Source organism: Eptatretus burgeri, chromosome 1 (assembly GCF_056783735.1).
Source record: "Eptatretus burgeri isolate ZD-2024b chromosome 1, Ebu_testis_v1, whole genome shotgun sequence".
NCBI classification, from domain to species: Eukaryota; Metazoa; Chordata; class Myxini; order Myxiniformes; family Myxinidae; genus Eptatretus; species Eptatretus burgeri.
Window position 1 is genome coordinate 63,331,878 of NC_140961.1, and position 13,583 is coordinate 63,345,460.

Sequence of the window (13,583 nt, forward strand, 5' to 3'; positions counted from 1 at the left end):
AAATCCTTTCTCTTCTCCAATGGCTTGATTTACGATCATCAATTTGGTTTCAGACCAGGTCACTCTACCCTGGATATGCTGCTTCTGCTCTCGCAACAATGGATGGAGGTCCTCAATGCTAGACATGAAATCAGAGCCATATCCCAAGACATATCGCATGCTTTTGACACAGTCTGGCAACCTGCCCTGCTCATTGCTCACCAAACTCTTCCTATGGTATCAAAGGCCATCTCCACTCATGGCTTGCAGACTTCCTCTCCTGTCAGAGTCAATGTTTGGCCCTAAATGGAGTTCTTTCATCCCCTCTTCATATCCAGGCTGGACTTCGTCAAGGTAGCGTTCTGGTCCCTGTTCTTTTTCTGGTTTTCATCAATGACCTCTCTGACTCTCTGGAGAATCCTCTTTATCTCATTGCTGATGACTCCACCCTCTGCCTTATCATCTGTCATCCCTCAGTCCAGCAAGCAACAGCTTCTTTGCTCACCGCAGATCTGGGTAAAATCGCAAACTGGTCTAACACGTGGAACATGTCTTTCAATCCATACAAATCTCACACTCTCACTATGTCTCTCCGAAAGGACTGTTTGGAACCCCCATCCCCCCCACCCCCCATCTCCTTTCTCAACAATCCTCTGGAAGAAGACCTTTCTCTCAAGCTTCTGGGTCTCCCTATCTGCCATGATCTTTCCTGGGAAAGCCACTTTTCCAACCTGGCCTCCAAGGCCAGTCGCCGACTGGGAATCCTCCATCATGCATAGTCCTTCCTCGGACGACTTGACCACGTACAAAGCTTTTGCCCGCAGCCTGATGGAGGACTGCTCTCCTCTCAGGGGCTGGTGCTCCTGCCTCCCATCTTTCTCGGCTTCACGTTGTGGAAACCAAGGCATTTCGGATCATTGGTATCTCCCACAATGAGGCTGAGTCGTTGGGCCTCCCACTCTCTCACTGCAGGTAGGTCGGTGGTCATTCTATCTTCTACCGTCTCCTCTCTGGTCTCGCCCCCCCCTGCTCTCTCTGCGATTTGTCCCCACCATATTTCCGCAGGGCACTCAATGTCCGCCAGCAAAGCCCCTTCTGGTAAAACTACCAAAATCATGAATCACTTCTCACCTTCACTCTTTCATTACTCTTTTTTCCCCACCTTCTACAATAATCTCCCTCATTCTCTACAATCCCATTCTTCCCTCCAGGCCTTCAAAACAGCCGTTCACCACCACCTCTTATCTTCCCAATCCAAATCCTCGATCATTTCTACCCCCGTTAATCCACCCCAAACCCACCTCCTTCAAATTCCCTGCTTTCCTTCCTGAAAGTCCCTGTAATGTCCATCTTGTATACCCCGTGTTCCCCACCCCATGCCTCTCCCTTCCACAGATCTGATAAGGTCTCTGTTCCCGACTGTTTTGCCCTTCCCACTCCAGCCCTCTTGTCTCATGCCCCCCTTGCTGTGCAATGTGTGTTTGCTCTCATACGAGCCTCGACTAGGAATACAAAAAAAAAAACAGAAATGAAATCGCAATTCGAATTTGGAGGCTCTGGTGGTCCAGGCATGTTGCCAGGGTGTCTCAAATCCCGAGACATGCTTGTGTGCCAGCTGGTTCGAAATATACATCGAGGGAGACAGTGAATGGCATTCAAAGACACCATCAGGAAGGGCCCTGCTGTCATAGGCATGACATATGAGGAAGCAAAATGATTGGCCATGGATCAAGAAAACTACTGTCGATTGTCAACAGACACACGCACATCTGATATAATTTGTCCAACCAATGATGTCATCTTATTGAATTAGTATGCTCTTTCAAGTCAAGAAACAAATTCGATGTCAATAAAAAATAAGTGATTGTGTTTCTTATTATTTAGAGTAACTTTAATATTTGAACGAATCTTCACGTGCTTTTTTTTTGAATGCACCTCATTAGAACCACCGTCCCCATGTTTTAACATGAAGACTTTAGGTGGTGATATGTTTATATATATATATATAACCACTAGTTACAAGTAAACCTGCACTTACATACCGGAGAACAAATTGCTCGAGGATATTTGGTATGAAGAGATGGTAAACGACACGAGGGATTGATTACTTGTGCGATTTAGATTTTAATGATGGAGAATAAGGGAAGGAGCAACAGATTCTCGACGAGCTCAACTTTGAGCAAGGACATAATTCACAAGACATGGTGAAGGTTGTCTTTCCTTTTCTAATGGAGTACAATTTTTAAATATTATTGCATATAGTTTCATCGTCATCATATACTGTACATCCCTGGTGTTGGTTTAATGATTAGGGTGGTGGGCTTGTGATCCGAGGATCCTCAGTTCAAATCCCCCTCGGATGTTGAATTAATACCAGGTGGGGTTAAATCTGCCTGTCATCCTTCCGAGGTCAGCAAAGTGAGTACCAGCTTGCTGATGTCCTGTATCGGAGTCGCGACCTGTCCAGCCTTGTGCCCAATAGCCAAGGAGACTGCTTCGGCAGCACCAATGCTCCGCAGAGAGTATGGTCCCAATGGATGGATGGATGTACTGTGCTCTATGCATTGGTGTTGCTGAAGCAGTTATAAGCTACACTACAATCCTGGACGAGTCACTACTCTGACTCTGGCGGTCAGGGCAGTCATTTGGAAATTTGTTCAGGGTGCTCGCAATAACTTGCGTACTCTACACAAAGGACACAGTGGCATGTTTAATGTCCACCAACTAATGCCAGCAGATGTGACGCCCAGTTTAACGTCCATCTGAGAGACAGCACACACATTGATGAATCACCCTGCCTGTGGAACACTGGGAGGACAGTTTATTGCTGAGTCGGGATTCAAACCCAGGTTAGACAGCTTAGAGGTGAGTGTACATACCTCTAAGTCATCCTTCCAGCTCTTAAACATACATTAAAATCAAGTGGGAGACATGAGTGTATTAATGCATTAATAGCAAGAATATTGAGGCTGTGCATTCATTATACAGAAATATGGGAGAAATTTTGAAACCTGTTTTATCATTCCCCTGAGCACTCCATGTGCACACTGACATGGACCCCACCCCTCCTCCAACCCCACTGAATCCGCCTTCAAATTCCCTCCATGTGTACGTAATAAATAGATGTCCCCTCATGATGCAATCGGCAAAATGTGTTATTACTCATTGTCCTTATTGGTTTTATAACATATGTTTGCTTTTTCATTACTTTTGGTTTGGCTCAAAACAAATAGATTTTTTATTTACAGGAATGAGGCTCATGGTGGAGGAGGGAAGGACTCACAGTGGGACAAACATCAATGGAAGCCTGGTGTTGGCTTTGGATCTTCGGATCCTGAGTTTGAGCCCATATTTTTTTCCGTTGAAGAACACCAGGTGTGGTTGACACTGCCTGTCATCCTTCCGAGGTCGGCAAAATGAGTACCAGTGTACTGGTAATAGGGGCATTGCATCAGCAGCACAGTTGTACCCGAAGCCGATGATGCTGCCTGCAGCCTTGTGCTGCATATAGAGGAGGAGGAGGAGGAGGAGGAAACATCACTGGAATGTAAAAGAGGAAAAGAGGAGAGGGATGAGAGGAAGAAACACTGAAGCTATCAAAAAAGATGGTTGGGTTAAGACAGGTTAATGGGGGTAATAAAGATCAGGAGTCACAATTGGAGGTGCCAAGAGTTGAGGGTGCACTGCTAGCTTGAAGTTCTAGAGGGAAGAGGGAGACAGACATGCCTTGAGGAGGTGGTTCCATAGACAGAAAGCGAGGAATAAAAGATTTGAGATGTGCAGTCGGCCTGGATTTTGGAAGTTCCACCAGAAGGGGGTTATTGGGAGAATGCATGCATAGATAGGGAGGGTCGGAAGATTGAGAGAGAACAGAGGGAGCAATATCTGAAAATAAACTGTAAAAATAGAAACCACTGACTTGCCTGCTATATTAGCGCAACAGACCTTGTGCTTCGGTCTTGTCACGGAATATTCCAATAATATTGAGAGCTTTACATTCCACACATTCGAGGAGAAACAGATGTGATTCTGGGGTGCCAGCCCATAGTGGAGAGCAGCACTCCATTGAACTGTGGACAATGGCTTTGTAGATTGTGAGTAGTTCTGATTTTCCATGGATTGATGGAGGATATCTAGTTTGTGTCTGGCTTTTTGAGGCCAACTTTGCTGTGCCTTCTGCCCAGAAAAGGTCCTGGATGATGGTGAGGCCTAAAAGTTCAAGCCAATGAACTTTTTGCAGTGGAAATGGATAGATAGGCGAATTTGCTTGATGAAAGAGTGAGAAAGGGTGAGGGTGAAAGGTGAGAGAACTGTGAGATTTTCCAGGATTGAAGCACATGCTCTATTTAGCAGCCAATTGTATCCTTCTTTTCAAATCAGGATTTTACTGCAATTGAGAGTGTTCAACAGAAATATATTCAACAACAGAGTTCCAGAATTTTCTAAGGCTGAGTGATGAGGAAACATTAGAAGAGAAAAGGTTGTTTCCTGTTGAATAAAAGAGAGTAAATGACATGGAACATGTATTTTAGGTTTGTTATACAAGGTATAGGCTCTTGGAAGAGCAGGAAGGTAATTTTATTTATTCAATAAGATTATCAATAAGATTTATTTATTCAATAAGATTATGGGGGAATAAAGGAAACGTAAAACATTAGCACAAAAAGTTGATGTAACAAGCAAGGGAATGTATGATGGAGGAACAGGTGAGAGAGGAGAAGAGATGGGATCGAGGTACAAAGTAACCTGTGAATAAGAAAGCTTGGAGAGGGACGATAATGAGGTGAGGAGTGGGCCTTAATATTGGAACCATACTCTGTACAGAGAGTGTCGGTGCTGCCGAAGCAGTTTCCTGGGTTATTGGGCACAATCCTGGATGGGTCGCTACTCCGACGCAGGATACTCGAATGGCTCAATTATCGCAGCAAGCTGGTACTCAATTTGCCGACCTCGGAAGGATGACAGGCTGAGTCAACCCGCTGGTGTATTAATTCAGCGGACAACGGGGCTTGAACTCAGGACCCTAGGATCCCAAGCCACCACCCGAACCGCGAAGACAACACCAGGCTTAGTGGGCCTTAAGGGAGAGTAGTATTCCTTTGAGCTACAGGAAAGCTCTTGAAGGTCATGTGAAGTTGACATTCAGCTAGGAACGGCAGAGGATGTGTTGCCTGCAGCTGTCCTTGAATACAATGTCTTCTCTTCTTTTGTGGGGGAGGGGGGAGGAGAGGGGAGATTCGCTGATCGGTCCACACACAGTATTTTTATAAAAAAAATAATTGTAATAGCATAAGTATTGAAGCGACAGTCAGATTTTTTTTTTCATGTTGTAAAATAACTCCTGGAAATTCATCACTTTTCACTCTCCGAGCAATGATTATGTAGCTCAGTTTAGCCCATTTAGTTGAGGGTGGAGGGGGGGGGGGCGGAAGAATAGCTTCGAGGTATGTATACTCACCTCTGAGTTGTTTAGCCTGGATTTGAATCTTGACCCAGCTATCCTGGTGTTTTTACATGCAGGGCGATGCATCAATGTGTGCCATCCCTCAGATGGATGTTAAAATTGGAGTCCCATCTACCAGCATTATTTGGTCGACATGAAAGATCCCACGGTGACGTTCTGAAAGAGTAGGCGAGTTGTCGCTGGCACCCTGAGCAAATTACAAATTCCTGCACTCACCTACAGAGGGCACTATATGTCCTTCTGCATGTCCTAGCAGGTATCAAAAACAAAATATATCACAGGGTAGTAAATTTACAAGTAAAAGCCACTTAGCCAATCATGCGTATCCACATTCCAGCTATCCCACCTCTGTCGGAGCCATTTTTATGGCCTCTCTCAGAGAGAAACTTACGACGGGTGGGTGACCCTTCAGCTTGCATTAGTTGGAGGATGTTCCAAATTCCACAGTATGTTTTACACAAAGTAGGTGAGTTATTTGTGGCACCACATGAGTAAATTACAAATTCCTTCCAAAATCAGCTCCAATTGAACAGTTTCTGAAAGACTGGCCAAAAAGTTTCCCTGGCCAGCCCCACAAGAAGGTGGGAATGATTATGGCCATTAAAGTAGAGCTCAGTAGTGCTAGTAGTAGTATTGGTATTTTTTGAGTACCGTATGTCAACATTTCCATTATTTAGGATATTCACCTTTTCCTCTCCAGTCTGAGTCAGTGGATAAATTATGAATGTGGAAAATAATATATAACTTTACAATTGTTTATTGATGGTGATGGCCTGTGTATGGCAAATTGTTCCTTAAAATACATTTTGAAAAATCCGAACAAAAATTTGCTCGGTCTTAGTCACACTGATTGTTTTATTTTCCACGAACTGGATGAGTTTTGTGATTTATTCTGACAGGGGACAATTTCAAGCTTTTATCGCATGATTCTATAAACAAACAAAAGTATGGATTCATCAATGAATACATGAAACAATTTTACCACAATCTACAAAGAAGTAAAGTCGTGGCTATCTTATTACCTCTACCACCGAAGGTGAACGAGGTTATGTTTTCACCCCTGATTGTCTGTGAACAGGATATCTCGATAAGTTGTAGATGGATTCGGACGAAACTTGGTGGGACAGGTTGGATGGGTGATGAGGATGAATTGTTTCGATTTTGGTAAAGATCTGTATCCGGATTCGGATATGAGAAGTTTTTAACGTGATTTTTCACCATTGAGTGATCGGGCCAAAAACGTCATATAGCACAATATTTCAAATAGTTATGGATGGATTCGGACGAAACTGGGTGGATGGGTTGGTTACATGACAAAAAGAAGCCGATTACATTTTAGTTCAGGTTCGAATCCAGATTCGACCTATCGGTGGGATACCAAAGTTAATATTGGTGGGATACCAAACTTAATCTAATCAGCTTGGTGGAGGTGTGCACTCCACCGAGTGCTGTTCTCAGTTTTTTTTCTTTACAGTGTGGATTAAGAATGTCTCCACTCTATGCTGTCAAGCTTGCACTCTGGTGTGAAATGATCTCCTTGGTCTCATCACAAGTGATAATCTTATTGAAGTAATCATCTTCCTCCCTCTGGTAGTATTCCAGGACCTCTGTTGCAATGGCCGCACCAGTTTCTTTTTATTCAAACATCTGAGTTCCTTTGATACCCAACTTGCACTAACCTTTATGAATTTCCATTGAGAAGGAATGATTGTTTCCACACTATCCAAAACGACCATGCCACTCCTCTCCAATTTCACTTGTACGTAGTAACCCAGTGATTCTCCAAAATTACCTGTTAAACACATGTTATGATTGCTCAAGTGGCAGCAGTTGGTTGCACGTAAGAAGGCGCAACATCACTTCCAAATTTACAGCCATATTTGAACTCTCTGCTAAACATTTAAACAAACAATAACATGAAAGACATGCCTCATCAAGTTGTACAGATGGAATCCATGTGAATTTCAGCTCGTTTGCTGTTCAGGATACACTGCTTTTCCACAGCACACGTTTCTGGCATGGGGATTGCCATCTTGTTTATACCCAGAATTATTTGACCAGCATTGATGTCACTTCTTGTGTAACTTGTTTCGAGTAGACAATATTATTGCACAATATTTCAGCATTTCACTAATTTTTATGAACATGTTCTCCAATAAAACGTTCACCTAACCCTTGAACTGCTCTTGTGTGAAACATCATGACTCAGTTCAAGGAAAAGCCTGAAAGGAAACAAATTACCTTCAGTTGTTATTTCTTCCCAATTTTTTGCTAATGTCACTTATGTACCTTGTCCATTTGAACATAATATGACTTTTATTCTTTAATGTATCTTATTCTTCCTCCTTGTCAATTAATTGTATTTTTCTCACTCAAAACAGGCCCACAAGCTAAGTTCAAAACCTCAGCTTTGTGTGTACTTCCACAACTAAAAATGATGGCCAAGTCCGAAAGTACAGGGTATCTATCCCAGCAATAGATAATACATTTACAATTGCAATTGAAAGTTTTATTTTTATGAAACAACTACTTTTTGAGCATATATATATATATATATATATATATATATATATATATATATATATATATATATATATATATATATATATATATATATATATATATATAATTTTCCTTTGAGACTTATTTGTCATGAACAACACGTTCAATGTGAACTACCATTTTGTCCGTGGGCTTGATGTGCTGGAAATGTGATTCATTACTGTCCGTCATGCTTCAAACCTCTCTGGCATACCTTCTGATCATTACCAAGGCTACTTTGATTTAACCACACTGCCTTTTGCTTCAATTTCTCTGAAATCAAAGCATTGTGTTTCTTCATGATGCTCATCTTGTCCCAAACAAAGTTCTGAGGCATTGTTGCATCAGAGTTGCACTGTTCATCTCAGCGAATAGTAACACCGCCTTTCTCTTTTGTTCTTTTTCTTGATGGCCTTTAGTTAAAACCTCATAAAATATGCTGAAACGTTTTTGCACATGATTTCTTTCCATGTTTTATGTGATGTTTGGTACTGATAGCAATCACTGCTTTTCAACTAAAATATATAATGACCATCATAATTTCATTGAACACTCGATAGGTGACCTTCCTGGTGCTTATTTAGTTGAAGAAACTTTAACCCAGAAGGAAGCAAGTAGGCCTATCAAGCCTGCTTGAGTTTAAATGAAAGGCCCATCAAATGATTTTCATTTCTGCAAATTCTCCATTACTTGCTGGTAATTTATTGAATATGGTGTTTATTTTTTATCCTGACTGTTTGTTCTTAAACATAGTCATTTTTCATACTACACTACAGCCGATTCTTTAATAATTACCTCCAACCACCGAAGGTGGATGGAGGTTATGTTTTCACCCCTGTCTGTCTGTCTGTTTGTTTGTTTGTTTGTTTATTGCCTGCACAAAATGAAGATTTTTCAAGTGTATTGGGTGGTTGTGTGCGTGATTCTGTTTGTCTGTCTGTCGCCTACAGGTCACAATTTTAAACCAATCTTCACGATACTTCACCACATGGTAGAGTTCGTCATAAGCAAGAAGCCGATTGTTTTTCAGGTCAAAAAGGTTAACATAGGCCAAAGGTCACCAACTTAGGTGATATTTCTAAAATGCTTAATTTTTATCCAATTGACTTGAAATTTGAAGAGGATTAATATGTTGTCACTGAATTCTCTTTTTTTTTTTTCCTTTCTTTTTTTCTTTTCTTTTTCGGGTCAATATCAGTCAACCAATTCTTTTTGAGGTCGACATAGGCCAAAGGTCAACAACTTCATTTAGATTTCTGGAATCCTCAATTTTCATCCGATTCACTCAAAATATGAAGAGGATTTATACTTCAGCTTCGTGAATTCAACCAGCCAATTATTTTTAAGGTAAACATAGGCCAACGGCCAATAACTTACATGGAATTTATAAAATCCTCAATTTTCATCCCATTAATTTAAAATTTTAAGAGCATTTGCATATCAGGTCACTAAATTTCATGAACAAGTGTTTTTGAGGTTAGCATAAGTCAAAAAGTCAAGAGAGACCAAAAAGTCAACACTGTCATTTCTAAAATTGTCAATTTTCATCCATTTGACTTGAAATTTGAAGAGGATTTGTGTATTTTGTCATTGAATTCAACCACCAATTATTTTTAATGTCAAATTTGTTTTATGGATTTCCCAAGTATCGTGCTATGCAAGACATCTTTCTTGTTTACTACTTGCACAATCTCAGACTTTTCAAGTATATTAGTCAGTCGATTTTGTTATTCTGTTTGAGTGTTTGTTTGTCAATCGCCTACAGGTCACAATTTTAAACCGATCTTCAGGAAACTTTACCAAGCTGTAGTGGTAGTCGCAACTGAGAAGCCTATTCACTTTGAGGTCAAAGGACATCTTGAAGTCAAATTTCTAAAATCGTCATTTTTCATCCTTGAAATTTGAACAGGATTTGCATATTGTGACAATGAATTTGGAAACCAACTATTTGAGATCAAAACATCAAAGGTCAATTCAAGGTCAAACTTCTATAATCATCAATTTTATCTGAAAAATCTCAATTTTCATCCGATTAGCTTGACAATTAAACAACAATGGCATAGTACATTACTGAATTGGGAAACTAACTATTTTTGAGATCAAAAGGTCAACGGTCAACTCAAGGTCAAATATCTAAAATCAATTTTCAACTGAAAAATCGTCATTTTACATAATATTAACTTGAAAGTTGAACATGATTTGCATACTGAATTTCCATCACTGAATTGGGAAAGCAACTATTTTTGAGGTCTAAGGTCAATTCTAGGTCAAACTTCTAAAATCATCAATTTCAATCTGAAAAATAATCAAATTTTTTTTCCGATGGCAGACCTGAGCTTTGATTAAGATTGTCAATTTTAATCTTAATGAAATGGACAATTTGATGTATCCATTGCAACCTTTGGAGAGGAGGGTGGATTTTGCAAGTATCGTGCTCTGCACGTCTTTTTCTTGTTTATTTGTTTGTTTGTGAGCAAAATATCTCAAAAAGTTGTGAAGAATCCAGACGAAATTTGGTGGAGAGCTTGGGTATGTAACATGAACGAAATTATTTGATTTTGGTGAAGATCCAGATCCAGATCTGGATCCGAGAATTTTTAACGTGATTTTTCACCTTTGAGAGATGGTTCCAAAAACGATATATGGCAGGATATCTCAAAAAGTTCGACGGATTCGGATGAAACTTGGTGGGCAGGTTGGCTATGTAACAAGGAAGAATTGTTTCGATTTTGGTGAAGATCCGGATCCGAGAATTTTTGAAGTGAATCTTTACCATTGAGTGATAGGGTGAAGACGACATATAGCATGATATCTCAAAAAGGTTGTGGACGGATTCAGACGAAATTTCGTGGGCAGGTTAAGTATGTAACAAGGAAGAATTGCTTCGATTTTTGTGAAGATCTGAATCCATTCCGAGATTATTTTTACGTGATTTTTCAACATTTAGAGATGGTGCCAAAAACGACATATAGCAGGATATCTCAAAAAGCGAAGAATGGATTCGTCCGAAAATTGATGAACGAGTTGGTTACATGACAAGGACAAGCCGATTCAATTTTGTTTCAGGTCCAAATCCAGATCCGGCCTATCAGTGGGATACAAATCATAAACCAATCAGCTTGGTGAAAGTATGTGCTCTCCCGAGTGCATTTCTAGTTTGACTTGTTTTTTTATAAACCTTGTGAGTGAGGTCCTCACATAATTATTCTAACCCACTAAAGTCATCCTTGTACTTTATTTTTGTTGATAATTTCAAGTCTCACAATATTAGCTCTTCTCTGCAGGTGAAAAAGGAAGGTTAGCACAGTTAACAAACTTAGTCAAGTGCATTTGTTTCATTAGTTAAGGACAGGCATCGATGCAAAGTATATGAGGACATTGCAAATGACGTAGCCACCAAATGTTTTCTCATCGAATCTTTAAATGCTTTGTTGGTGTAAATCCATGATTTGTGACATTCTTCTTTCATTTGACCTGACCGCATGAAGTCAAAAAGTTATCCCTTAATTTACTGGTTTTGTTTCGGATGTTGCAGCCAAGATGAGGCAGTAGGTAGAAGAGATTGAGCAGGTGGGAAGAGTTGAGCAGTTTGGAAACAAGAAAATACAGCCATGATCCTCTTCGATATGGAAAGTGATATTGATGGTCGAATTCAATGCTGGACATCGAGCCTTCAATGGTTCTTGTAGCAATACTGGCACCAAATCGGAAGTGTTGTGTAATCAGGATGTGTGACCTTTTCTTCAGTGGCAATTTTTCATGTCAGTCTATTTAATTTAATTCCGGTTGGCTTCCTCGGTGTCAGTGGTAAGTGAATAAGGTGGTAATTTTAGCACGACTAAACAGATATTCATGAATGATATGTTGCTGTGAAGAGCTTGTAATAAGCATGGTGTTTGAAAACAGGATACCAGCCAAAGATTGCGTGGGGGTTATTTTGTGAATATTAATCACATTCATCCACAATGTGCCATGTAACTCTTACTCCTTACACAATTTCCCCACTTCTTTCGTTCACCACTACCCCCAATCCACCTGCTCACCCTGAGACGGCAAGGGCTTTCCCTGTAATAAGCTACGGGTTTTGGCAAACAGGTTCACACCACGCTTCTCACCTGCCTGCACAATGAGCCACGCTCAGCTGCCCACCTGTGAAATTGATTACCTTTGGGCTGACAGGGACATCATGAGGTGAAATTATTCCCCAGATTACTTGCCTGTGGCTGGGACAGAAAAAACTATTTGTGTGCAAACCTTGTATTTGTGCAAAGAAAGGAAAATGACTGGCTTGTAGGCACAACTCTGCTTCTTTATATGTATTCATTTTGTTTTTTCTCCACTGCAGCATAGAGATTGAAAACCTAAGTTTTTCTTCCCTGGGTTTAATAAAATCCTTTGATTATTGAGTGATCAATCAACCGAACTGGTATAAATCACACATTGGTTGACAACACATGGTACATTTCACGATTCAATTGCTGTTTGTATGACAGAATGATGAGCAAAAAAATATATAAATCTTCAGCTCTCACGGAAAAGAGGATGGGAGTGAGTGGCACTGTAGGTTGTAAGAAGCCACACGACTTATGGTTTCAAACTGGGTGTCACCCTGGCAGCTTTTGGTGGAGGTGCGGTCTCAGTGGAGCCGGGGAGCAATGTGAGCTTGGCAGGACAGATTACGGATGTGGTGAAGCAGCCGGCCTTCATCGCTGGAATTGGTGGAGCTTGCTGGGTCATCCTCATGGGCTTCAGCGTGTGGCTCTATTGCCGCCGCAAGAAGCGTAAAGGCTTGAGCAACTATGCAGGTGTGGTGCAGTCGAACCAGAGCATGCATTTGTCCTTCCTTCGACTTTGAGGTGGTGCGATGTCATCACAGTGGTGACAACAATCAGAACATTCAAAGTGACACACAATTTTTTTAACAGAATTTGAGCTCTAGGCTTACAATGTTTTAAGCTCTCCTTTGCAGGAATCAATTCCAACTAATCATTTACTCTTTACCCATCTGGTTGTAGTACAATAGATGAGCTATATTTGGTGATATAGGAGCTAGATAATGGTCCACATTGCTGTACGCATGCGTGTTGAGTTTGAACTAAGGAACTCACTCGGGCTTGTTCAAATTTGAGTGTAGTTGAATGCTACATTATGGATAGCTGACTACCTGCCCGTGGTTTGCTTCATCATATTATATTTTTCCTATACAAGAAGATCATGAAAAGCTCAAAGTCATTGATTTGCTGATTATTTCAATCATTAACCAGGACATTGTTTTTTCAGTTAACTTGGACACGGGAGAAGATATGAGAGATGTCGGGCTTATTTATCAATGTTTACCATTTGAATGTTGAACTAGATAAACAATATTGTTGATATTGGAGAAGGAGAATGTGTGTCAGCTGGTTAAAAAAAAAAAAAACAGAAGTAATGGGAGTTGGCTGTTTGGGATATGTACCAAGACCTTAACTTCGGCAGACTTATGTAAAGATATACAATACTTCTAAGGCCAGACATCAGTCTTGTAATGTATACATAGGAGTTTCTCAAAACTGCTTCCATTACATTGTAATAGTTTGCGAAAGAAGGATAATTGTGGGGA

General features: G+C 40.6%; 1 protein-coding gene across 9 annotated transcripts in view; it reads left to right on the forward strand.

Annotated features, from left to right (window-relative positions):
- LOC147034598 (roundabout homolog 2-like) overlaps positions 1-13,583 on the forward strand; it is a 543,037-nt gene that overhangs the window by 465,318 nt on the left and 64,136 nt on the right. For all 9 annotated transcript variants that reach the window (XM_085885859.1, XM_085885845.1, XM_085885805.1 and 6 more), the window contains one exon: positions 12,601-12,789. In XM_085885859.1, coding sequence (XP_085741985.1) covers positions 12,601-12,789 — 189 coding nt within the window. The remainder of the gene's footprint in view (positions 1-12,600; positions 12,790-13,583) is intronic.